The 26802-nt window shown below is 37.8% G+C and overlaps 2 protein-coding genes across 4 annotated transcripts in view; one reads left to right on the top strand and one right to left on the bottom strand.

Moving 5' to 3' along the window:
* LOC127868153 (5-phosphohydroxy-L-lysine phospho-lyase-like) overlaps positions 1–6646 on the top strand; it is a 40641-nt gene extending 33995 nt beyond the window's left edge. For both annotated transcript variants that reach the window (XM_052409782.1, XM_052409783.1), the window contains exons 10-12: positions 50–204; positions 543–632; positions 1892–6646. In XM_052409782.1, the coding sequence (XP_052265742.1) occupies positions 50–204; positions 543–632; positions 1892–2189 (543 nt within the window). In that variant the 3' untranslated portion in view covers positions 2190–6646. The remainder of the gene's footprint in view (positions 1–49; positions 205–542; positions 633–1891) is intronic.
* Positions 6647–8102: 1456 nt separating this feature from the next.
* The window catches only part of LOC127868146 (intraflagellar transport protein 140 homolog), a 56611-nt gene continuing 37911 nt past the window's right edge, over positions 8103–26802 (bottom strand). Inside the window, exons 24-31 of one of the 2 annotated variants that reach the window (XR_008043897.1) lie at positions 23553–23681; positions 18785–18967; positions 17338–17544; positions 16394–16606; positions 15576–15742; positions 13759–13900; positions 9378–12904; positions 8103–9152 (exon numbers count right to left, since the gene is read on the bottom strand). Coding sequence is in view for 1 of the 2 variants with exons in the window: in XM_052409768.1 (XP_052265728.1) it covers positions 12659–12904; positions 13759–13900; positions 15576–15742; positions 16394–16606; positions 17338–17544; positions 18785–18967; positions 23553–23681 (1287 nt within the window). In the remaining variant the exon portion in view is untranslated. Of the gene's footprint in view, positions 12905–13758; positions 13901–15575; positions 15743–16393; positions 16607–17337; positions 17545–18784; positions 18968–23552; positions 23682–26802 lie in introns of both variants that reach the window. The other variant, XM_052409768.1, reaches the window with a different exon arrangement.

The raw sequence follows: 26802 nt of genomic DNA, 5'->3' as shown, positions 1-26802 counted from the left end.
TTTCTTTCATTCTCCACATCAGAATTGTGACAGTGTTTTCTGTTCTCAGTATGGCGGTAACCCTGTGGCCTGTGCAATGGGCATGGCAGTGCTGGACGTCATTCAGAACGAGCACATGCTGTCCAGCGCCAAGTCTGTAGGGAAGTGCCTTATGGATGAACTACGCAGAATACTGCCTAACCACAGGCTAATGGGAGATGTGAGGTATGTATTATGATGTTAAAGTCATTTGCAGGACGTTTTGTTTTGTTTCTTTTGCTTCAGCATGTCGTTCGGCCAATGCTTTTGAATCATTGAAAGTTCTCAAGGTTCAAGACCTTGGCTTATTTATTTAGAATTTAACATATCCATTAATTTGACATACCGTTTGCATTAATACTCCTTATTTCAACAAATAAAGTCCTATTAGTCATATTGATCACTTTGATTGATACTTTACACTCAAGTTAATGTTGTTGGCATACTTGTAATTGACATACATGTTCATAGTCCACGCTGGCAAGTGTTGCTTGTAAATAATCTCAGCATATTCATGTCCACAGAGGCATGGGAATGATGGTGGGAGTGGAGATCGTTCAAGACAAGGAGAGTCGCAAGCCAAACAAAGACGCAGCCGAGGCCCTAGTTTACAAGTAAAACTTTTTTTTATCTCAGCTGAGCACTGTGTTCTGATGTGAGCTTTTGTCATCACCTTTTGTTTGTCATGCCTCATGCGCTTTTAAAATTTACCTTGTAAATACTCTACAGGATACATTTATAGTCAAATCCTCATGAAACTTGGTGGAAACATTAGTCCTCGTGATATCTCGACCATGTTCAAAACTTGGTTATGTGTGGTGAAAAACTTAGACACTAGTTCAAAAGTGAAATCTGAGCTGTCAAAAATGTCTTTTTTTGTCAAATCTTCATAAAACTTGCTCAGAAGAGTTGTTTTTATGAAATCTCAGTTTGAAAATGTCTTTCTTATCTTTTAAAAACAAGGCAGAAAACTAGCAATACCTTTAGAAATTATATTTTTTTTACAATTTAAATTAATCTAGAACAAAACTTTTCTTTGAATATAATCCCTTTTGAAAATTGCTCAGATCCCTTGAAAAAGATGGGTTTGGGACAGTTTTCCTTATTCAGCTATAGTGATATCATGTGAACACTCTTAAAGTCACATTTGTGCGCAATTTTAAGAAATGTGCCCAAAGCATTCGGTCTTAATATATCTGGTTTGAGAAATGGTTTATTTTTGGTAATATAAAGTTGTTGTTTATATGTACCTGCACTTTCAGAACAGTAATAATAATATGAGCCTTGTTCTGAGAAAACTGGGCATAATGCATGTGCGTAAAGTGTCATCCCAGATCAGCCTGTGCTGTCCGCACAGGCTTATCAGGGACGACACTTTCCCCCTTAACTGGATTTTCAGTAAGGAGGGACTTCCTTGAAACTAAAAATACCATCAAAGCGGAAAGTGTTGGACCTGATTAGCCTGTGTAGGCTGCGCAGGCTAATCTGGGACGACACTTTACTTACATGCATTTAGCCCAGATTTCTCAGGACACAGCTCATATAATGTTCTTTTGGGTCTCTCAGTGAGCGCCATAGGGCTTTTTGCCCTTTTGCCTTTCTTTTGCTTACATGATCATAGAATGTTAGCTTTGTGTAAATTTCCAATTTGTCCAACTTTCAGTTTGTCTCTCAGGACAACTATTAACGGTTGCCTGGAAACACATTTTGCCTCATTTATCTTTGGTGCAGACTAAACCCCTAATACACAATCAATACAAAACATTTTAAACACATACTTAAGTTTCTTCCTGTGTACCAGTCGATCAAGAATTAACAGAAACAAAGGTTGTATTAGCATCCTACATGAATTCATCTGCTGGTTTTATTTCAGAATGAAGGAGCGCAAGTTCATGATGGCTAACGAAGGCCCAGACAAGAACGTGATCATCTTCCAGCCGCCGATGTGTTTTACGTGTGAGAACGCGCTGACGGTCGCCAAAGCACTGGACCAGGCCCTGGCAGAGGTTGAGGAGGACGACCTCAGGGTCAACTCAGGGTCAAACCTGAACATCCAGGTGCCCCTGAGTGTGCTCACGAACGCTAAGCACAAGCTGGACAGCGACGATGACGAAGATGATTTCGAGTCGCCGGGAAAACGGCAAAAGATCAGCTATGAAGAAGTGGATTAGTTTTCGTTTCTAGGATGATATTTGACTTGAGTGAATCTTGCTATAGGAAAACAGGATATAATGCATGTTAGTAAAGTGTCGTCAACTGCATGGGCTTATAAGGGACAACACTTGGTGCTCTATTGGTATTTTTGTGCAAAGGAAGTCTCTCCTTAGGGAAAACTCAGTTGAGGTGGAAAGTGTTGTCACTGATCAGCTTTGCAGACTGCCAAATTTAATCTGGACCAACACTTTATGCACATGCATTATGTTGTTTTTTTTCCCAGAGCAGGACTCAATTGATTGTGAACCTTTTTATAAAATGAATTATGTTATCATATTTAAAATGAAAGTTTACTTGACTCTTATTCGTAACGAAAATGAATGTGCAGTATTTAGTTTGAGAATAAATTCATGATTATATTAATAAGGGTGAACAACTTTATTTATAAAAAAATTGTGATTACATTTATCTACGGGTCTACTGCTTTTAGTGTTTTGTTTAAATTGCTAGACAGTGGCATAAAAACAAGGCAAGACTGATTATTTTTAAATTGTAAAGTTTAATTTTAGCTAACATTCCTTTAGTTTACTTTTTAATTACACATTCGGTTGCTATTTCTTGATATATTTCATATACAAAATCCCAAAATACCAAAGGCTTTTTAGGCAGTATTATGAAACTATGATATCATTATGTCAAAGCAATTATTTGATCATGCTTTCAAAGTGATTTTTATGCCCCTAAAAGTGGGAGAGAAAGCATGGCACTTGTCCGTACATCCAGTACTGAGTGTTTTCAACTCTTCTAAAAATTTTGGGTGGGTCTCACTGAAACTTTCACAGTTGAATGACTTTAATGTGTAGATTTTTGTTTAGAAAGGAAATTTTTGCTCCAACCACTTTAGGCTGATTTATTGCCCTTTGTATGATAGTCCACAAGAATGTAAAGTGGATTTGTGTTTGTCCAAATGTGTGTTGTAGGGTACATCTGTGTTTTTGACACATTTTTAGTTTATTCAAAGTTTATAAGGTTAGCTGCTTGATAAAAGTTACATAATTTAAATTCACAGATGCATTTAATCGACAAGTTTATACATATCATTTAATCATGGTAAAATGAGGGGTTTGGTAAATTTAGTGTGAAGCTAAAAAGCCTATAAGCTCTAGATTTTGCATTAAATTTCAAATCCCATTTTGTTGAATATATATATAAATTGTCATGTTTGTTCTTAAACTTTCCTAGTGTGAAGTTATATGCTGTAATGATTTGTGAAATGTTCAGTAGTTATAGCGTGCAATAGTGGGTATCATCGCTTACTTTTTTCTGTGCGAAAATAGTTTTTATAATTAATGATTACATTTTAGATAATAAAAAAAATGTGTAAGTATTTTCATATTTTATTAACTGATCTATTTTTTATATTATGAAAAAAGTCATATATATGTATAATCATGGTTCCTTTGTATAAAAGAATGTCATTTATATTTTTAAAATTGTATATTTTGTGATGTCTTAACTTCTTGTAATTACAATTGACTTTTAAAATATAATGGGCATATGTTATAATTATTTAAAATTTTATTTCACAAGTTAATAATATATTTGCCAAAAAAATGTGTAGTCAGTGGATGAAATCACAATATGTGTTGACAGTGATATAACATTAGTACTTTGTGTCTTGTTCTGAGAAAATTGGGCTTAATGCATGTGCGCAAAGTGTCATCCTAGATTAGCCTGTGCAGTCTGCACAGGCTAATCTGGGACGACAATTTCCGCGTATACTAGATTTTTGGTTAAAAGGGACTTCCTTTAAACGAAAAATACCATTGAAGCAGAAAGTGTCGTCCCTGATTAGCCTGTGCGGACTGCACATGCTAATCTGGGACGACACTTTACGCACATGCATTATGCCCAGTTTTCTCAGAACAAGACACCTTTGATAAAAGCATAAGTTGTTTTTCTGTAGCTCATGTTGTATTATCATCATGGTCTCTATTGAAGATGGCTGTGAATGTCAACAGAGTATGTTTGTGTGCAGATGTTCCTGTAGACCATTGTTAGTTTCTGTTCTCTAACTCCCTCAGTTTTTGCCTTTTTGTTATAATTATTGAGAACTATTCCAAATACACTGTATATAAGTGGTGTTAATAAATGACATTTTTCTTAAGTATAAAAATCTGCATCCAAATGTTTTCATCCAGTTTGTAACAAAGTTTCTGAAATTGTTTGTAACATTAAATTTACTCAAATTAACATGTTGGCAAATTTCAATTAACAGCCAAATGGACTCAAGAGTTAAAGCCCTTGAATTATATTAGTTAAGCCATTTCAGCCATATATGCTCTATCTATCAGACAGATTTTCTCCAAAATTCACGAAACTGTTTGAGGTTAATATAACATTATCGAATTTGTTGATTGATTTAACTTTCCAAGTAGCTGCAGAGTTGTGGACCTTTTTTATCTGGAAAAGCATTATCCCCCATTTGTTTAATAATTCATAATTTAAGTCTACTCTTTTTTAACCTCATTGGTGATTTACTTTTCTATTAACTTGCAAGCTCTTGTTCATGTGTTGATTTTAGGAGAATGATCTGACTGTAGTATTTGTAATGAAATTAGTTATTTATTGTTTTCTGAAGTGAAAAAAATGTCTTCTGTTATACGTTCTAAAATTTAATATTTAGCAATTATTTTGCTTCATCAATACTTCCTTATATTTTGTTTTAATGTTCTGAAACTTCAAACTTGTGTTCTCATATTTTGTCCTACCCAATTGATTCATGTCTTTACAGGTCCCTTTTAGGTTTTGAACAAAAGCTTCAATTTAAGCATCAGTACAAACTGAATGCAAAACTTTTACTTCCTAAATCCAGTCATGGCCAGTATATCTAACAGAGCCACGTCATTCCAAAATGTGTCTATGGCATATGCTGCAAGTGAGATCCTGACGGGCCTGCACATTCCTGCAGTCCGGTCAGGAGCTCCAGAGTCCCCTATGAAGTTACGCAAGCTTTTAACCCTTTATCACTTTATGTTTTTTGACCCATTTGTGGTCCCTAAGAAAGTTAAATTTAATTAAAGACCTTTCTTACTAGATTTAAGTTTTAAAGGCTTTATTTCCAACCCTTAGATACTGATGAGCAGCAAACAGCATAAAACCTGAACAGACTGTTCTGGTTTTATGCTGGTTGCAAAAGCCATTTTATACTACGCTTCTTATGGGGGGAAAGGTTTAATGTCACATATTTCCTGACCAGACGGCATGGATGGGCAGACTGGGCTGGAGCTAGTCAGGTCACATATAGCAGTAGACCCATTTTCGCATGATGTGGGTCAATACATGAGTATATGTACATAAGGCATTTGTAAATAGCTTTTGTTTGTTGCTGTATTTATTGTCAAAATTTACCTTATCCAACTTGTTTTTATTCTATCATCATCGAACTTGGTCATATTGTAAGTGGGCATAAAATCAGGGAGAATTACCGAAAATTGAGGGATTTTTCTGAATTTGAAGCAACTAGGATCATTTTTTATATCAGTGAAAATTCAAGGCCACATTTTCTGTTCATTTTTACCTCAAATAGATATATCCATCAAAGCTAAACGTAACTCTGACCAATTAATGGGTGTATTTTGTGACAAATTGACATTCATGTTTGAAATTTAGGTAAGGCAAATCCAATAAACATCAGATCAATTGTTTGTTGCCTTAGAAACTTGTTTAATTATGGAATGAAATGAAAATTTTATATGTATTATATAATCCTTTAGCTGTTATACGGTTGCTGCCAATTATGATGGTAAAGTATATGACTGCTTTCAAACAAATGTTTTATTTCAAAGATTATTTATACTGCCATAAAGTTGGATTGGTTCAGCATTGCACTTATCCGCCCTTCCTTTTTGTATGCACGTCCCAAAGCTTGTATTTTGAACTCCTCTTTAACCACTCGGTATCTCGCTCAAATGTTCACAGTTGAAAGACTTTAATGTGTATATGCTGGGAAGGAAAGGATTTTTTTACTGTGAACAGTTAACCCGTTACCACTTAGATACGTATTTTCAAGCATTTGTAGTCCCTTAGAAAGTTATATTTAATTAAAGGCCTCTCTTACTAAATTAAAGTTTTAAAGGCTTCATTACCAACCCTTAGATACTGATGAGCAGTAAACAGCATAAAACTTGAACAGACTGCGAGTTACTCGCAGGTTGTTCTGTTTTTTTTGCTGTTTGCACATAGCCATTTAGCTTCTTAGCGGGAAAGGATTAAAAGTGGATTCGTCTGTGTACAAATGTGTTGTGGGGGCATCAGTGTCCTTGAAAAATTTCTAGTTTCAGCTATGTATGTCATGTAAATGCTCAAAATTTATGAAATGTATCGATGTATGAAATGTGATTGTTACCCATTTTTGTGATGATTATGTTGTCAGAGAAATAAATAAAGTGATATATGTTTTCGTCAAAACAAACTTGACTTGTACCTGTATATTGTGAAGGGACGAATATGGAGCTTGATGAAAGTTTTTTATTCAGAACCAGCTAAAGGCAACGAACCAGATGTGTCAAAGTGGAAAGATGTTCTAGACTACTCCTTTTAAATAAAAGAAATGTGGTTATCTTGAAGACAAAAAAAATCTCAATTTCTAGCTGATGTCCAAGCTTTTTTATGCCCATTAGGGTGGCATATACCAGTTGAACTGTCTGTCAGTAAGTCTGTCCGAAAACTTAAACATTGCCTATAACTTTTGCAATATGCAACTTGATATTTAGCATGCATGTGTATCTCATGAAGCTGCAAATTTTTGGTGGTGAAAGGTCAAGGACATCCTTCAAGGTCAAATATATGGTGTCTGTCCAAAAACTTTAACATTGCCCATAACTTTTGCAATATTGAAGATAGCAACTTGATACTTGGCATGCATGTGTATCTCATGGAGCTGCACATCTTGAGTGGTGAAAGGTCAAGGTAATCCTTCAAGGTCAGAGGTCAAATATATGGCTTGAGAGCAGCGCAGTAGATGGCATTGTGTTTCTGACAAGCACATCTCTTGTTTATTTTATTTTATTAGTAACACATTAACAGAAACATGTTTTTATGCCCTCGGTAGGGTGGCATAAAGCACTTTAACTGTCTGTCTGTCTGAAAAAAATGTTTTAAGATTGCCCATAACTTTTGCAATATTGAAGATAGCAACTTAATTTTTGGCATGCATGTGTATCTCAAGGAGCTGCAAATTTTGAGTGGTGAAAGGTCAAGGTCATCCTTCAAGGTCAAATATATGGCTTCAAAGCGGCGCAGTAGGGGGCATTGTGTTTCTGACAAACACATCTCTTGTTTGTGCGCCAAAACATGTTTTCAAATGGTTTGGTATCTGTTCAACTCAAAGTATTGAAAACAAAGAGTCTCCTCACCCTTTAAACATCTGAACATCAATGGATGTCTAATTTAAACTGATAATTGTTTAATAAAAATGATTCATGGATTTGTTCAGCTCAGTTTAAATATACACAATCACTGTTGTATATCATAAAGTTCAAACAACAGGAATATTTGAGTCGTGTTCTGAGAAAACTGGGCATTATGCATGTGCGTAAAGTGTCGTCCCTGATTAGCCTCTGCAGTCCGCTAATCAGGGGCGACACTTTCCACCTAAATTGGATTTTTGCTAAGAGGAGACTTTATTTTATCAAAAAAATGTCATAAAAGCGGAAAGTATAGTCCCTGATCTGGATTCTATATTTTGTACGACAAACAACAGTCGTCTGCCTGTGCCTTCAAGATAGCATATTACATCGTTTGTAATTTTCATGAAACAAATATTTACAATGGAATGGGTCTTAAAATTAGAAAATGCTAGACGAATTAATTACAGATAAAACACCTTCTTGACAATGCATAGTTGTAAGAAAATACAACAATCAGGATAATTTTGTTGTTTTTATTTATACAGTAACAAACTAAGAATTTCTAGAAAAATCACATTTGTGAAACACAGAGATAAGATGGCGTGGCATGATCATAAATAATAGAATAAAGCTTGAAATAATTTAATAGCATTTAAATTTTCATACATCAAATAACACAATAATGCATAAAATGATGATACACTGTAGATAATAACACCAGTTCAATACTCCATCACATTTCAAAATACATATTTCATTTACATTTTTGCACATTTCGTTACACTACAGAGACCTATGTAATATACTGCTCAAAATCAGTGCATTTTCAATTTGGTCCCAAATCACAATCAAAAGGTATGTATAAAGTAATTATTTTTAAAAATAAATAATGTAAAACACAGAATATGAAAATACTAACAATTGCATAATAGTTCACAATATCACATCTCTGTTACACTATTCAGTAATGAGATTTAGTCTCAGAACAACACATGTGGTGCAAGGAGATGCAATAGAATGGTAAGGCACACTTAACTCTTTGCATGCTGGGAAATTTGTCGTCTGCTAAAATGCTGTCTGCTGAATTTCTAAAATTAGCATTTTCTTCGATTGTTTTCAAAGAATACTATCAGAATAGCAAACAGTTTGGATCTGGATCCAAACTGTTTGCAAAGGCCTTTAAAATTTGGTTCCAACACTGAAAGGGTTAACTACATGCATGAAAGGCCTAAAAGTTTAGGTTTTCTTCCACAAGCAAATTACTGAATTTTTCAACTTGCAAACATTGGTTTTCTCTCGCAATTTTATTGCAAAACAAGAATATCAGTGAAACTGATGGATGCTCCCCGATGATGCGCTTTGTCAATGTATGTGTAAATAAACTCCTAAAAGTATCTATTATTAGCCTCAGTGACCTTGACCCAGTGACCTCAAACCTCATCAAAAGGTAGAGGTCCATGTAAGGTACCTACGTGCCAAATATGAAAGCGATTGGTAAAGAATTGAAGGCGCTATGATAAACGGTAGCAAAAGTGTGACAGAAGGAAGTCTATTATTAGCCTCAGTGACCTTGACCCCAGTGACCTCAAACCTCATCAAAAGGTAGAGGTCCATGCAAGGTAACTACATGCCAAATATGAAAGCGATTGGTTAAGTATTGAAGGCGCTATGAGTAACGGTAGCAAAAGTGTGACAGAAGGAAGTCTATTATTAGCCTCGGTGACCTTGACCCCAGTGACCTCAAACGTATAGCAAAAGTGTGACAGAAGGAAGTCTATAATTAGCCTCGGTGACCTTGACGTTGACACCAGTGACCTCAAACCTCATCAAAAGGTAGAGGTCCATGCAAGGTACCTACATGCCAAATACGAAAGCTATTGGTAAAGTATTGAAGGCGCTATGAGAAACGGTAGCAAAAGTGTGACGGAAGGAAGGAAGGAAGGAAAGAAGTAAGGAACTACAAACTAGCAACTATATGCTCCACCAAAAATATTTTCGGGGAGCATAAAAACTAGTAATCAATATAAACTTGTTTAACCAAAAAGTCCTATTATTGAAGACAAGACAACATCTGACCACATTCGGGCAATTTACCAGGTATCCAATGTTTAGTTTTGAAAATGAAAGATTAAATTGTATATTGGGCGCGCAATTGTTTGCAACCAGTAAATAGAGTACTGCTTTTATTCTTGCATTTTGAAAGTGTGCAAGAGCTCATTTCAAACCCTGCTGGTAAATCTTAACAAAATCAGACAGTTTTCTTATACTGAATTATAGTCCAAAAATCATGATTACGGAATTAATATGTAATGTAATAGTACATGTTTTTCTAATTTATATTATTAGTTTAAGCATGTTCCTTGTCCAAATCTCTTGAAACAGACAAACATTTATAATTAAATTAAATCATAATTAAATTATTCACACCTAAAATAATTATGAAGAATTTTAACTTAATTGAAATTAGTATCAAATTCACAGATGATTACAGTTACAAGTACAAAAATTTTCAATGGTTATAAGTAAGACAACTTTTTCCTCTGCTGATATGTTAAGATAACAACTTGGAACTTTTGCAGTCGTCAAATTATTATGTCAATGAAAATGCAAATGTAAGGTATACAGCGATCAAAGCAATATTCAGAGATTCTTCAAATAAATATAAGCATACATACTAATAAGGTAAAGAGCACAATTGTTTTATTCATTTATTATAATTGAAATAAAACGTAAATGATCACATAAGTGGACGGATTATAACTGATGAAAATGTGTATTGATTTACAATAAAAAATTATGTTTCATCTTAGAACACATTCAACATCGCAATATGTTCAAATAAACGACAACTAAGGCAGCAAATGGGGATAGACAAATAAATGTATGTCACGCATGTATGTCAACCACAACCAAGAACACAAGTTAACTGAAGAAAGTAACATTAAACATACAAGCGCATTTAGACTTTCATTTGGTTTAAGTAAAATTTAATGCACTAAAGTTTTTAATACCAATAGCAAAATCTTTTCATTAGTAAAAGTCACATAATTCTTATCACATGTTGATTGACAGGAATGGTAAGATACCGCTTTTCCACTGCACAAAAGCAAGTGAAGACCTAACAAAAAAAGGGTTTTATAGATCTCCCCCACAGAAACCAAGTACTTGTTCTATACAGAAAAGGTATGCACAGTGTTTCAACAAGCCTTAGGCTTTCGATGCAATTAAGCTAAAACAAGAGCTTTGTCACAGGCCTGACGTATACCCCCACATGCAGCATTGACACAGACTATTTTGCATGCTGTCTTCACAAAACAAGATAATCAAATTTATGGCGATTTTTAAGAATTATAATGCCATTATCATTTATGGCCATTTCGATCTATGAACTCTTGAATTCTTTCTCATGACATGCCGTCCAAATTTATGGCCATTTTTTTACTTTTGAACTCCGAGTGTGACCTAAACCTTGGAGTTATCGACAGAATTCTTTCGCATGACACATCGTCCAATGATTGTGAACAAATGCACCAGGTTTTTTTTAAATCTCACTATAAATGACATAGTTATAGCCCGGACAAGATCATTCATGGCCATTTTTGACGTTTGAACTCACAGTGTGACCTTGACGCTGCAGATATCGATGTAATTCTTTCGCGCGACACACCGTCCAATAATGGTGAACAAATGCGCCAAGTGATTTTAAAATCTCACAATGAACAACATAGTTATGGCCCAGACAAGCTCATTTATGGCCATTTTTGACCTTTGAACTAAAAGTGTGACCTTGACCTTTGAGATATCAACATAATTCTTTCGCGCGACACACCGTCCAATGATGGTGAACAAATATGCCAAATGATTTTAAAATCTCACAATGAATGACATAGTTATGGCCCGAACAAGCTCATTTATGGCCATTTTTGACCTTTGAACTAAAAGTGTGACTTCATGCATTTTTTTTTTGCAGGTATAACACCTAATTCACCAGGTAAGAATTTTTTACCGTTTTGAGTACATAAACAACAGAAAATTCTGAAAAAAATAGTTCAACAAACCAGTATTCAAACATTTTTGAGACCCACACTTTCAACACAACACCATGCATTGAGTTGCATTCTGAGAAAACTGGTCATAATATCTGTGCGTAAAGTGTTGTCCTAGATTAGCCTATGCAGTCCGCACAGGCTAATCTGGGACGACACTTTCCGCTTTTATGACATATTTCGTTTAAATGAATCCTCTTCTTAGCAAAAAATCAAATTTAGGCATAAAAAACTGCACAGGCTAATCTGGGATGACACTTTACGCACATGCATTATGCCCAGTTTTCTCAGAACACGACTCCATTAGAGTCAGATATTGAGAGTTGATGAAAACAACACGGATGGTTTGACTAGCTGTCAATGACACAGGCCAGAGAGATGATTCAAGGAGAGTTGACAAAACAAGAGCAGCACACTGGGAAACAATGGTGTTTAAAACATCTGCAGTGTCTTCTGCACAGGCTAATTGGTGAAAATAGTTTCCGCCTGAATGGTATTTTTCGTTTCATGGAAGTCTCTTCTAAACAAAAATCCAGTTTAGGCTGAAAGTGTCTTCCCTTATTAGCCTGTGCAGGCTTATCTGGGACAACACTTCACACATGCATTAAGCCCCTTTTTCACAGAGCACAGCTCAAACTTATAAAAGTAACAAAGCACTCCTAAAGTTCATTATAGTAAATTTCAGAAATCTAACAGCTCTGTAAGAAACAGCTTTACAAACAGTTTCCCATTTCTATACATAAAAGAATGTCATTTCAAGTATGTATAATATTAATTTTAAATATCAAAATGCCCTAACAGGACAGCTTCAGAGTAACAAGTCAATTTACATATTTACGGAGAAAATAATACTTCAATGTGTAACAAACAAAATGCTCTTATTTAGTATTACAACTGGGGCTTTAGCTATGGCTTTATAAATTTCCAAAAACAAGATTACAAAGTGTAATACCAGTTCTATCACTTTACACTTTCCAAAAAAACTATCAACCAATCAGCACTCAGTCACATGACCACTTCAACAGCCAATCACAAATCATCATTATACATGGGCACCTCTTCCTCCACTATATCGCCCTCCTCCTCCGCATGACCGCCCCCTCCACCACCATCACCCCCTCGGTACCCATTCATCCTGCCCGCTGTGGTGTCTATGGTCTTGCTCAATGGTATGTCCAGTGCCTGGTGAACCGCCTGCAGCGTGCGCATATTCACGTAGTAGGCCAAGTTCACACCAGATATGCGGCCCTTCATCTCTTCCATTGCATTGTACGCCTAAAATGAAATTTAATACAAATTTGCGCCTCATTTTTGGAAAACTGGACTTATGAATGTATGTCCCAGACTGGACTACACAGGCTAATCTGAGATGACACTAAACGCACATGCATCACACCTGGTTTTTACAGAACAAGGTTCATTTATATCTAGCATACTACTGAATAAGAAATCAGTCAGCTCAACCTCACCCTTTACCTCTCAGATAGTGAGATGCCCACTTTGATGCTTTGTAGTTCATTGGAGAATCAAATTAGATGAAAGACATTTCTTACTAGATTCAAGTTTTCAGGCTTTTATTTCCAACTCTAAGGTACTGATGAGCAGCAAACAGCATAAAACCTAAACAGACTGCGAGTGACTCGCAAGCTGTTCTGGTTTTAAGCTGGTTGCCTATAGCCATTTTTACTTTGCTTTTGAGCTGAAAAGGCTTCATACACATATATATCCAGCACACTGCTAAATCAGAAATCATACTTGTGCCGGTCAACTAAACTGTACCCTTTTATTTTACTTTAACAGACCATTTAAGAAATCTAGCATGAAAGCTGATCTCTCAACAATATATTGGTTATCACTTTGTAACATTTTCTTGGCCTAAACTATAATTGGTCAATCAACAACCTTTCTATACAGTGTATAACACACAGTTTTTAAACCCCAACATTTCTATTTAACAAGCTGGTTGGCGCTATAAATAAAAACAATGTTGTTTTCTGTTCAAATTTGGGAAAAATTCATTGTTCTATCATAAATATCCATAAGAGATGCCATGTTTGGCTTTAAAAAATCAGGTGCATGTAATACATGGTTGGCCAACCAATATGACTATAATGTATTCTACAACTCACAGCCTTCCAGCGCTCCTTGCGGGCATAGTGCTCAATGATGAAGCCGTACACGTCCCCTATCCTCACAGAGTTGTCGAGGTCCGACTCCTCCAGCAGCACCTGGCACTGCTTGATGGCCTCCTCAGAGTCCTCATCATATACCCTGAAATAAAACACAATAGGTCACGGCCCAGTTTTATTAAACATTGTATGAGAGGTCAGGACCCAGCTTTATTAAACATTGTATAACAGGTAATTGCCCGGTTATATTAAACATTGTATGACAGGTCAGGGCTCAGTTATATTAAATATTGTATGACAGGTCAGGGTTCAGTTATATTAAACATTGTATGACAGGTCAGGGCTCAGTTATATTAAACATTGTCTGACAGGTCAGGGCTCAGTTATATTAAACATTGTATGACAGGTCAGGGGCCATTTTTATTAAACATTGTATGACAGGTCAGGGTCTAGTTATATTAAACATTGTATGACAGGTCAGGGCTCAGTTATATTAAACATTGTGTGACACATCAGGGCTCAGTTATATCAAACATTCTACGACAGGTCAGGGCCCACTTATATTAAGCATTGTATGACGTAATACCCTGCAGTTGTAATACCATAGGTCAGGGCTCATTTTACAGAAACATAATGACATAATACCCAGAAATGTTCACACCATAGGTCAAGGACCAGTTTTATTAGCAGTGTATGACAATATAATAACATGACAATATAATAACATCACAGAAATTGCATTGTTTAAGGCTATATTTTATTAAACATCTTAAAAAATAACATTTTAGCCTCACTCTTGGAAAATAGGGTTTAATGCATGTGTGTCAACTGTCGTCCCAGCATGGCCTGTGCATTCATCACAAGCTAATCTGGGACAACACTTTCACACATGCATCAAGCCCTGTTTTCCCAGAATGAGTCTCTTCTTAACATTGTATGATATAATATTGATATCACAGTGACGGTATTAATAAGGGCGGCATTAAGATAAATAATTAGACAAAATATTTGCGTTATTGAATTTGTAATGCTTTAGGCTGGGGCTCCATTTTATTTCATATGGTTACCTTACATTTACAACACTGTTACAGAATTGGCCAGGGCTCTATTTCATTACACATTGTAAGATAAAATATTTACATCAAAGTTAAAACCTTTTTCAGGGTACTGCTTTATTAAAAATCAAAGAACATAATTCTTTTTTTTTTACAATATAATTTTTACAACCGCGTAATCATGATTTCTTAAGTTTAGTAATTGTCTTTAAGTTCCAGGATTAAACCTGGACCTGTATTTACCAATCAATTCTTAGACTGAAGTTCAAAAGTAAAGAATATTCTGCAAGAATAATACAGTTAAAAATGACATGCAATTTACCACTTATCATTTAAAACAATCTAATTATGACATGAGCATCACTTGTGGCCTGCTTATATTCAAACACTGAAAATATTGTTCTAGGATCCAATTTTGCTATACCTTCTTAAGTCTAAAAATGGGTTGGGGAATACTGAGAAGAGAAGAGTATAATAACTTAGGAAGAGTTGCAAATTAAACCTTTCCCCCATAAGAAGCAAAGTGAAAATGGCTTTTGCAACCAGCATAAAACTTGAACAGCCTGCAAGTAACTCGCAGTCTGTTCAGGTTTAATGCTGTTTTCTGCTCATCAGTAACTAAGGGTTGGAAATGAAGCCTTTAAAACTTGAATTTAGTTAGAAGGTATTTCATTAAATTTAACTTTCTTAGGGACTATAAATGCGTCAAAATACATATCTACATGGTAAAAGGTTAATTTTATTGGTCTTAGTAAGGCTCACCGTCGTGCAGTGACAAACTTCTTGATGAGAGTGATCTTGTTCTTAAGCTGTGCCAACCTCTCCTCCTGCAGCCCCTCGTCGGCCATCTTGGCCTTGCTCAGGCACTTGAAGGCCTCGCCCAGGGCCCCCAGGGCCTTGTCATAGTTCTGGTACTCGTCTATCTCAACCTGGTCATACATAATATGAGCCGTGCTCTGGGAAAATAGGGCTTAATGCATGTGTGTAAAGTGTGGATTAACGCATGTGTGTAAAGTGTGGATTAATGCATGTGTGTAAAGTGTGGATTAATGCATGTGTTTAAAGTGTGGATTAATGCATGTGTGTAAAGTGTGGATTGATGCATGTGTGTAAAGTGGGGATTAATGCATGTGTGTAAAGTGGGGATTAATGCATGTTTGTAAAGTGTGGATTAATGCATGTGCGTAAAGTGTGGATTAATGCATGTGTGTAAAGTGTGGATTATTTGTTTCAAGGCAGTCACCTCTTAACAAAAATGCAGCATAGGCGGAATGTGTTGTCCCTGATAAGCCTGTGCAAACTGCAAAGGCTAATCTGGGACAACACTTTACATGCATTAAGCCCCTTTTTCCTAGAGCACGGCAACTATTTTTTGTTTGCGTGTCCACTGGACACTGTTTCCAACATTCAAATTTGAGAAACAGTTTTTGACATTATTGATTTCTGTTTCGCTATCATTCTTTTAACTTAACTTTTTTTACTTGAAAAAAAACAACAGTTCAGCCTGCTTCAAGAATTATAAAATATTCAGCGAAACGTTTTTGTTTTTTTTTAAATATCAGTCTTGTTGGTAAGATTACCTGAGCACAGGCGTCGTAGAAGGCAGCTAGGGAGTCGAGGGCGCGACCCTTCGTGTAGAAGCCGATGATATTTTTCATGACCTCGGGATCTTTACGCCAGTCCAGTGACTGCAGGTAGTTGGCGGCCATCACATAGATCTCCTTCTGCCGCGAGACGCCCGCAAAGAAGATGATCTTCTCTGTGTCACCAGACTTAAGCAATGCCTTCATGGCCTGCAACAAGAAATGTGGGGTGTGTACATCTGAGTTTAAGTACAGGTCCCGCTGTGAATTCAGCAACACCTACATGGCCTAGAACACATTGTGTCTGAATTTCTAAATTACTATGATCATAATTGAGCCTCGCCCTTGTATAACTGGGCATGTGTGTAAAGAGTCTACCCTGATTAGCCTGTGCAGTCTGCACAAGCTAATCAGGGACAACACTTCCTCCTGAAATTGATATTCATTTACAAGATATATCCTTTAAAAGAAAAATACATTAAAGCGGAAGTGTCTTCCCTGATAAGCCTATGCGGACTGCACAGGCTTATTTGGGACGAAACATTAAACCAAGTTTTGTCAGAACGAGGCTCAATAAATGTTTATTAGCTGCAGCAGTTAAAGTATTCTTATCAATATGAGCAACAAAACACACATAGGTGATGTAGTGCTGGCTCTGGTGCATTCACACCTTCCAGTATCTCAATGACAAATGAAAACTACATATTAAACCTCTTATCACATTTTCTGTCAAACCCATACATTTAGTTTATTGATGTTAGCTTCATTGCCTGGTAAACCAAAGGCTTATTGAAACGATTTCAAGTCCATTTCTGGGGTAGAACCAGTACTTTGTTTCTTTAGAGGAGATTTAAAGAATGCTTCAACAGTGGAAATTAAACCCATGACCTTCCAGTTGCTAAGCCCACACCATATCCACTAGGCCATGAGGTAATACATACCTTCATCTTATTTCCAGCCTGTGTGAACTTTTTGGTGGCCAGATGGTACTGGCCCTGGTGCATGCAGACCTCTGCTATTGCCTCCAGTATCTTGATGCGTTCCATCGTGTCCCCTCCCAGCTCCTCCTTGCCCGGCGTCAGCTTCTCAGCCAGGTCTTCTGTGATCTCCACATGCTGGTCCATGCAGATCTTCAGCGCTTCCCAGTACTTTAAGTGAAAATAAAAACTCAAGATTAACTGATAGACATGATATAACTTATCACAAGCCTTTTTTAGCCATAATTATGGGTCCATTAAACTGACCCGTTCCTAAAGCAAAATGGTAAAGAAAAATTCCCAATAAAAAATATATTCATTTTTTTTTAAAAGCTTTTTTATGGCTAATCATATCGCAATCAAATTTATTTAAATTACATCTAACAAAGTATATAAACATTATCCATCTGATTTCGTTCTTATTATTAAAATTATTGTAAAAAGTTATCTTGAATTAGTTTTTCCAAAATCAGAAGATGTTTTGTGCAAAAAAATCCCAATCCAAACAGTGCATATTTCCCAAAATGACAAGAAACAGAAAGGCCTGTATCATAGCTTTTTTGTTTTTGGCAACTAACTACGCCTCAGGGCCTATGGGATCACTTCATTAAGATTTCAGCTTGTTGTTGCAGGTAAACAGCATTTCCTAGTGCTGGTGGCATATATGTCAGATTTGTTTATTGTCAATGCCAATAAACAACTATTTGGTGTTCTGAAATCTGAGTAATCTGCAGGGGTGGCATTGTTTTCCAGATAGATACGACACAAATAACAGATACTAAATAGATATTACACATCAATTAACCCCTAACTCTAACTATAACTCTACCCCTAACCCTACCCCTTCGTAGGGAGAGTTAACACTGCACTTTCAATTGTGCAATTTCTCTTTGGGTGTAAATCTATTTGGAATACAATGTTCTCGAATCTGCAGTGGAAATGAATATCATCTCTCTTGACACTACCCTACCATCTCTCTACACCACCCTACCATCTCTCTACACCACCCTACCTTCTCTCAACACCACCCTACCATCTCTCAACACCACCCTACCATCTCTAAACACCACCCTACCTTCTCTCTACACCACCTTACCTTCTCTCTACACCACCCTACTTTCTCTCTACACCACCCTACCTTCTCTCTTCACCACCCTACCTTCTCTCTACACCACCCTATCTTCTCTCTACACCACCCTACCTTCTCTCTACACCACCCTACCTTCTCTCAACACCACCCAAACATCTCTCAACACCACCCTACCATCTCTAAACACCACCCTACCTTCTCTCAACACCACCCTACCATCTCTCAACACCACCCTACCATCTCTAAACACCACCCTACCATCTCTCAACACCACCCTACCTTCTCTCTGCACCACCCTACCATCACTCTACACCACCCTACCTTTTTGCCAATTCCCAGAAGGTCGACGGCCTTGTCGTACTGTCCGTTTTCCAGGAAGAAGTCTGCACATCTCTTGAGCAGCTCAGGGTCAGCCCGCTCATCCAGGTCCCCAGAGATCATCTGCAGCGCTCCAAACTGCTTCGTCCGGAATGACAGGTCCAGAGCCCGGGAGAAATTCCCAGCCTATATGGAAAATAGTGTTTGATATTAGCAAGTGCCTTTAAGGTCTTAAATGGTTAAGAATAACTCTGCATTCCTCACATGAGCAGTAAACATCAATCTCAGGAATCTTCTATTTGGGGAAAAAGCAAACATGAAAACTTTGGAATTTCACATTGTGGACTTAGGGAAACAAATGATTAATTTGGGAAAACTAACTGTATGTTTTCATGTGTATTAACCATTCAAGCAGGTTTTCAATTGGTTATTATCACGATATACATCAAGCTCACGTCAGGCACATTAAGAAATCATCATAAACAAGAGGCCCAAAAGGGCCCTGGGTCGCTCACCTTAGAGACTAAGATGGAAAGAAACAAAGATTAAAACTCTTCAGCAAATATTGCAAATTATTGTTATGAGAAGACGGACTTTAAAAATAAGGTGTTCCAAATATTCACAATAGGCATATATTGAAAATTACCCCACCCACCCTGGTGGCCATGTTTTTAATACCCAGATTTTTTAAAAATATATATACATGTATGTATACAGTCCAACCCCTACTTCTGGTCACCCCTCATCGCCGGTCGCCCCGTGTAGGCGGCCGGTCTGTGCCGCGATGGTCGATAAACACTATATAATGCACCCCTGTTAAGCGGTAACCCCGTTTCTCCGACCAGCAGCCAGCAATTTTGCATCCCAAATGTTAAATTTCCCCCATATGAGTGGTCTGGCGCGAGTAAGTCAGTCATGTGCATTGCCAAAATTACACCGACGCAACGGCGATACAATCGATACTTACTTCCAGTCTGCGGTTTAGGCACTGTAGTACTGAAGCGTGATGTGTGATAAACATTTTGACAGCCAGTTTGCAAATTGCAATAAATTAGCAGTGGATTATCGGGTTATCGAGTTAAAAGCAATATGCGACCGTTTGATCTTTTTGTTTCCGCATGTGCGAATATCACCTATTATTACTGGAAAAGAGATTCTTAATTTATAATTTATTATAAGTAGTTGTTGAATCATACTATTTCAAGCACACATTATGACAATTATCGGCTAATTAAAAGTTAAAAAGAACAACAAAACTTTTAACCGAAATCAACTGATCTACATGTTCTCTGTGCTACAAAGTTTTTATCCAAAAATCAATACACGCAGCCTTTTCACGTGACATTGTACAATGGTGCATAATTTTCGCGCGCATTTGTCGGGACAAAGGAAATACATGAGGACTTTTTTGATGCTAGAATTTGTAAACGTCTCATTGACATAAAACAATCGGGAGTGTGTTTCGGATTACAAATTATTACGGTATTCTCATTTAGGAATTAAACAAAGCATTTATATTTGTTTTATATTTACAATGATTTCAATCTATTAATTTTGATAAAACCTTTTACGCGGCAAAAAAATGTTTTTATAATTTATGCATGAAAAGCACGATTGCCAGGAGGATTACACCCGGTTGCTATTATCAGTCTCTTAAGTAACTGGCCACGATTTTATCGTGGAGGAGATCACTGTCGGGACCAATTCGTGTGGTAGGTATAACAAAGCCATAACACTGCAATAAACCAATTAAATTATCGATTGATAGTGACACGGGAGTTATTCATGCATAACTGATTTACAACTGTTCCCATCTTAAGTGCATTGGGGCCATACAACGCGCATTGTGTAAACAATGAATCATGAGAATGATTCTTTTTCATTTACTTGATTCTGATGATGATGATGATATTGATGATATTAGAAAGATGAATATTATTTTTTTGAATGAAAATTATATTTTATAACTGATTTTAGAAAGGAAGAAATAACATTATTTAAAGTCTATACACTGTTTAGTATATGTAAACATATTTACCATTTTGTTTATACAAAAATTGAACAGTTGGCCATGTACTCAAAAACTCCAGACACCCTATGACCCAACCTCCTCTTAAGAGGCCACCCTTAAGCAGCCAATTTGGCCGTTTCCCTTGACTGGCTGCTTAAAAGGGGTTGGACTGTATATAAGGAAAATGCTTCTTACATACATATAGAGAAAACTGCCCCATCCCCTGGCGGCCATGTTTTTCCACTGATCACGACCATTTTCAAACTCATCCAATATATTAATAAAACCAATGTTTTGACCAAGTTTCATGATGATTGGTAAAAAAATGTGACCTTGAGAGTGTTCACATGACTTTTTTAGTATATAAATTTATGGAAAATGACCCCCCCCCCCCCTCACGGTGGTCATGTTACTAGATGGATCAAAACCATTTTTGAACTCAACCGTCGTATTTGAACTCAACCGTTGTATCCAGGAAAATATCTTCTGACCAAATGTCATGAAGATTGGGCAAAAAATGTGCCTTCTAGACTGTTCACATGTTTTCTTATATACATATAGAGAAAACTGCCCCACCCCACTGATCAAGACTATTTTCAAACTCAACCAAGATATCTATAAAACCAATGTTTTGACCAAGTTTCATGATGATTGGACAAAAAATGTTACTTCTAGAGTGTTCACAAGCTTTTTTTACTACATAAATATAAGGAAACAGACCCCCTCCTGGCGGCCATGTTTTTTTACCGATCTGAACCATTTTCATACTCAACCGTCGTATTCAGGAAACAAATGTTCTGACCAAATTTCATAAAGATTGGGCGAAAAATGTGTCGTCTAGACTGTTCACATGTTTTCACTATATACATATAGAGAAAACTGCCCCATCCCCTGGCGGCCATGTTTTTCAACTGATCATGACCATTTTTAAAATCATCCGAGATATCCACATAACCAATGTTTTGACCAAATAAATGATGATTAGGCAAAAAATGTGACTTCTAAAGTGTTCACAAGCTTCTTTACTATAAAAATATAAGGAAAAAGACCCCCCCCCTGGCGGCCATGTTTTTTTACCGATTTGAACCATTTTCGAACTCAACCGTCATATCCAGGAAACAAATGTTCAAACCAAATTTCATGAAGATTGGGCAAAAAATGCGTCTTCCAGACTGTCACATGTTTACACTATATACGTATAGAGAAAACTGCCCCGCCCCCTGGCGGCCATGTTTTTTTCACTGATCATGACCATTTTCGAACTCGTCCGAGATATCTATAAAATCGATGTTTAGACAAAATTCATGGTGATTAGGCAACAAATGTGACTTCTAGAGTGTTCACAAGCTTTTTTTTACTATACAAACATACGGAAAAAGACCCCCCCCCCCACCCCCCTGGAGGCCATGTTTTTTTACCAATCCAAACCATTTTCGAACTCAACCAACGTATCCAGAAAACAAATGTTCTGACCAAATTTCATGAAGATTTGACCAAAAACGTGACTTCTAGAGTGTTCACATGTTTTCACTATAAACATATAGAGAAAACTGCCCCGCCCCCTGACGGCCATGTTTTTTCACCGATCTGGACCATTTTCGAACTCGTCCAAGATATCAATAAAACCAATGTTTTGACCAAGTTTCATGATGATTGGGCAAAAATTGTGACTTCAAGAGTGTTCACAAGGTTTCTCTATAGCCATATAAGGAATACTGCCCTGCCCCCTGGTGGCCATGTTTTTCAATGGACCGAAACCATTTTTGAACTCAACCAACATATCATTAAGACAAACATTTTGACAAAGTTACATGAAGATTGGGCATCAAATGTGACTTCCACCGTGTTCACAAGATTTTTCTTTTTTTTTACCTAGTGACCTAGTTTTTGACCCAGCATGACCCAGTTTCGAACTCGGTCGAGGTATCAATGGGACAAATGTTCTGACCAAGTTTCATGAAGATCGGACAATAAATGTGGCCTCTAGAGTGTTCACAAGGCAAATATTGATGACAGACGCACGACGGACCACGGACAAAAGGCGATCACAAAAGCTCACCATGAGCATGTTGTGCTCAGGTGAGCTAAAAATAATAGAAGTATCCAGATTCTCATGGAAATGTAAGCAAATTCCCTTTAACAACATGCATTAAAATATTTCAAGACATGAACTGAATACTATTCCAACACTCTCACACCATGTTTATAGTTTTCAATTGACAAAAATGAAAATAATTCCCTGTTCCATCCCCAAGAATTAGAGCTCCACACCGTTTGTTTGCTACTACATCCATTGCTACTCTGGACATGCTAATCAGGAAAAACACTTTCATCCAAAAATAGATTTTTCCTAAGAGGAGACTTCCTTTAAACGAAAATATACCATATAAACAGAAAGTCTTGTCCCTGATAAGCCTGTGCAGAAACTTTACGAGCAAACGAGTCGTGTTCTGAGAAAACTGGGCATAATTCATGTGCGTAAAGTGTCTTCCCAGATTAGCCTGTGCAATCCGCACAGGCTAATCAGGGACGACACTTTCCGCTTTTATGACATTTTTCGTTTAAAATGAAGTCTCTTCTTAGCAAAAATCCAATTTAGGCGGAAAGTGTCGTCCCTGATTAGCCTGTGTGGACTGCACAGGCTAATCTGGGACGACACTTTACGCACACGCATTTTGCCCAGTTTTCTTGGACCGCGACTCAAATGCATTAAGCCCAGTTTTCCTAGAACAAGGCTCAATTGTTTCTGAAACTCAGTACCTTGTGATAGAGCATGACAGCCTTATCCTGCTGGCCAGGCACATTCTCATAGTATCTGGCCGCCTCCTTCATATCCTCCGGGCGACCCATCAGAGCCAGGTTCATCATCTGGTCCTCATACTGGTGCTCCTATTGGTCAAAAATGGTCACATGACAACTTAACATACTGACCAATGAGAATGTTTGTTTCATTTGAACTATCAGAGCTAGGCTCTTCACCTTATAAACATACTGGTGCTCCTATTGGTCAAACAGGGTCATGTGACTTTCAAAAAACTAAATCTACTGACCAATGAGAATGTTTGTCACATTTGAACTATCAGAGCTAGGCCCATTACCTTATTAACATGATCGTGTATAAGAGCTGGTTTACATGTAAAAGAAAACACTTGTAGTTGTATTTACAAGATCATCAGCTATTTTCATGTGACTTGGCAAATAGTAAACGCACGATTATTTGATACTTTTTAATATAATTCATATTGCCTCCTTTTGATCTCTAGCAATCTATTAAACAAAAAAGGTATTAAAACACACACATTACAAAACGTTCCTTGTCTTGTGTGACAAAATTCTATTAATACAATAAGATGTTTTAGCTTGCGTTGACAAATCTGCATCCTTGTTTCGAAGAAATACACTGCAGATCGTTACATCGCGAGATCAAAATGCATTAAACCCCGTTTTTCCAGAGCAAAGCTAAAATTCTAACACCTGTTTCACCTAAGAGTAACATACCTTATAGAGCCTGATGGCATTGCTGTATGCCTACAGGTGTTACCCCTATGTGGACACATACCTTACAGAGCCTGATGGCATTGCTGTATGCCTACAAGTGTTACCCCTATGTGGACACATACCTTACAGAGCCTGATGGCATTGCTGTATGCCTACAAGTGTTACCCCTATGTGGACACATACCTTACATAGCCTGATGGCATTGCTGTATGTCTACAGGTGTTACCCCTATGTGGACACATACCTTACAGAGCCTGATGGCATTGCTGTATGTCTACAGGTGTTACCCCTATGTGGACACATACCTTACATAGCCTGATGGCATTGCTGTATGTCTACAGGTGTTACCCCTCTGTGGACACATACCTTACAGAGCCTGATGGCATTGCTGTATGTCTACAGGTGTTACCCCTATGTGGACACATAACTTACAGAGCCTGATGGCATTGCTGTATGTCTACAGGTGTTACCCCTATGTGGACACATAACTTACAGAGCCTGATGGCATTGCTGTATGCCTACAAGTGTTACCCCTATGTGGACACATACCTTACAGAGCCTGATGGCATTGCTGTATGTCTACAAGTGTTGACCCTCTGTGGACACATACCTTACAGAGCCTGATGGCATTGCAATATGCCTACAAGTGTTACCCCTCTGTGGACACATACCTTACAGAGCCTGATGGCATTGCTGTATGCCTACAGGTGTTACCCCTATGTGGACACATACCTTACAGAGCCTGATGGCATTGCTGTATGTCTACAGGGGTTACCCCTCTGTGGACACATACCTTACAGAGCCTGATGGCATTGCTGTATGTCTACAAGTGTTACCCCTATGTGGACACATACCTTACATAGCCTGATGGCATTGCTGTATGTCTACAAGTGTTACCCCTATGTGGACACATACCTTACAGAGCCTGATGGCATTGCTGTATGCCTACAAGTGTTACCCCTATGTGGACACATACCTTACAGAGCCTGATGGCATTGCTGTATGCCTACAAGTGTTACCCCTATGTGGACACATACCTTACAGAGCCTGATGGCATTGCTGTATGCCTACAAGTGTTACCCCTATGTGGACACATAACTAACAGAGCCTGATGGCATTGCTGTATGCCTACAAGTGTTACCCCTATGTGGACACATACCTTACAGAGCCTGATGGCATTGCTGTATGCCTACAAGTGTTACCCCTATGTGGACACATACCTTACAGAGCCTGATGGCATTGCTGTATGTCTACAGGTGTTACCCCTATGTGGACACATACCTTACAGAGCCTGATGGCATTGCTGTATGCCTACAAGTGTTACCCCTATGTGGACACATACCTTACAGAGCCTGATGGCATTGCTGTATGCCTACAAGTGTTACCCCTATGTGGACACATAACTAACAGAGCCTGATGGCATTGCTGTATGCCTACAAGTGTTACCCCTATGTGGACACATACCTTACATAGCCTGATGGCATTGCTGTATGTCTACAAGTGTTACCCCTCTGTGGACACATAACTAACAGAGCCTGATGGCATTGCTGTATGTCTACAGGTGTTACCCCTCTGTGGACACATACCTTACATAGCCTGATGGCATTGCTGTATGTCTACAAGTGTTACCCCTATGTGGACACATACCTTACAGAGCCTGATGGCATTGCTGTATGCCTACAAGTGTTACCCCTCTGTGGACACATAACTAACAGAGCCTGATGGCATTGCTGTATGTCTACAAGTGTTACCCCTATGTGGACACATACCTTACAGAGCCTGATGGCATTGCTGTATGCCTACAAGTGTTACCCCTATGTGGACACATACCTTACAGAGCCTGATGGCATTGCTGTATGCCTACAAGTGTTACCCCTATGTGGACACATAACTTACAGAGCCTGATGGCATTGCTGTATGCCTACAGGTGTAAACCCTATGTGGACACATACCTTACAGAGCCTGATGGCATTGCTGTATGTCTACAGGTGTTACCCCTATGTGGACACATACCTTACAGAGCCTGATGGCATTGCTGTATGCCTACAAGTGTTACCCCTCTGTGGACACATACCTTACAGAGCCTGATGGCATTGCTGTACGTCTACAAGTGTTACCCCTATGTGGACACATACCTTACATAGCCTGATGGCATTGCTGTATGCCTACAAGTGTTACCCCTCTGTGGACACATACCTTACATAGCCTGATGGCATTGCTGTATGCCTACAAGTGTTACCCCTATGTGGACACATAACTTACAGAGCCTGATGGCATTGCTGTATGCCTACAGGTGTTACCCCTATGTGGACACATACCTTACATAGCCTGATGGCATTGCTGTATGCCTACAAGTGTTACCCCTATGTAGACACATAACTTACAGAGCCTGATGGCATTGCTGTATGCCTACAGGTGTAAACCCTATGTGGACACATACCTTACAGAGCCTGATGGCATTGCTGTATGCCTACAGGTGTAAACCCTATGTGGACACATACCTTACAGAGCC

This window comes from Dreissena polymorpha, chromosome 2 (assembly GCF_020536995.1).
Source record: "Dreissena polymorpha isolate Duluth1 chromosome 2, UMN_Dpol_1.0, whole genome shotgun sequence".
Taxonomy (NCBI): Eukaryota; Metazoa; Mollusca; class Bivalvia; order Myida; family Dreissenidae; genus Dreissena; species Dreissena polymorpha.
Note: the sequence above shows the minus strand (reverse complement) of the source record. Positions and strands in the feature narration are given on the sequence as shown.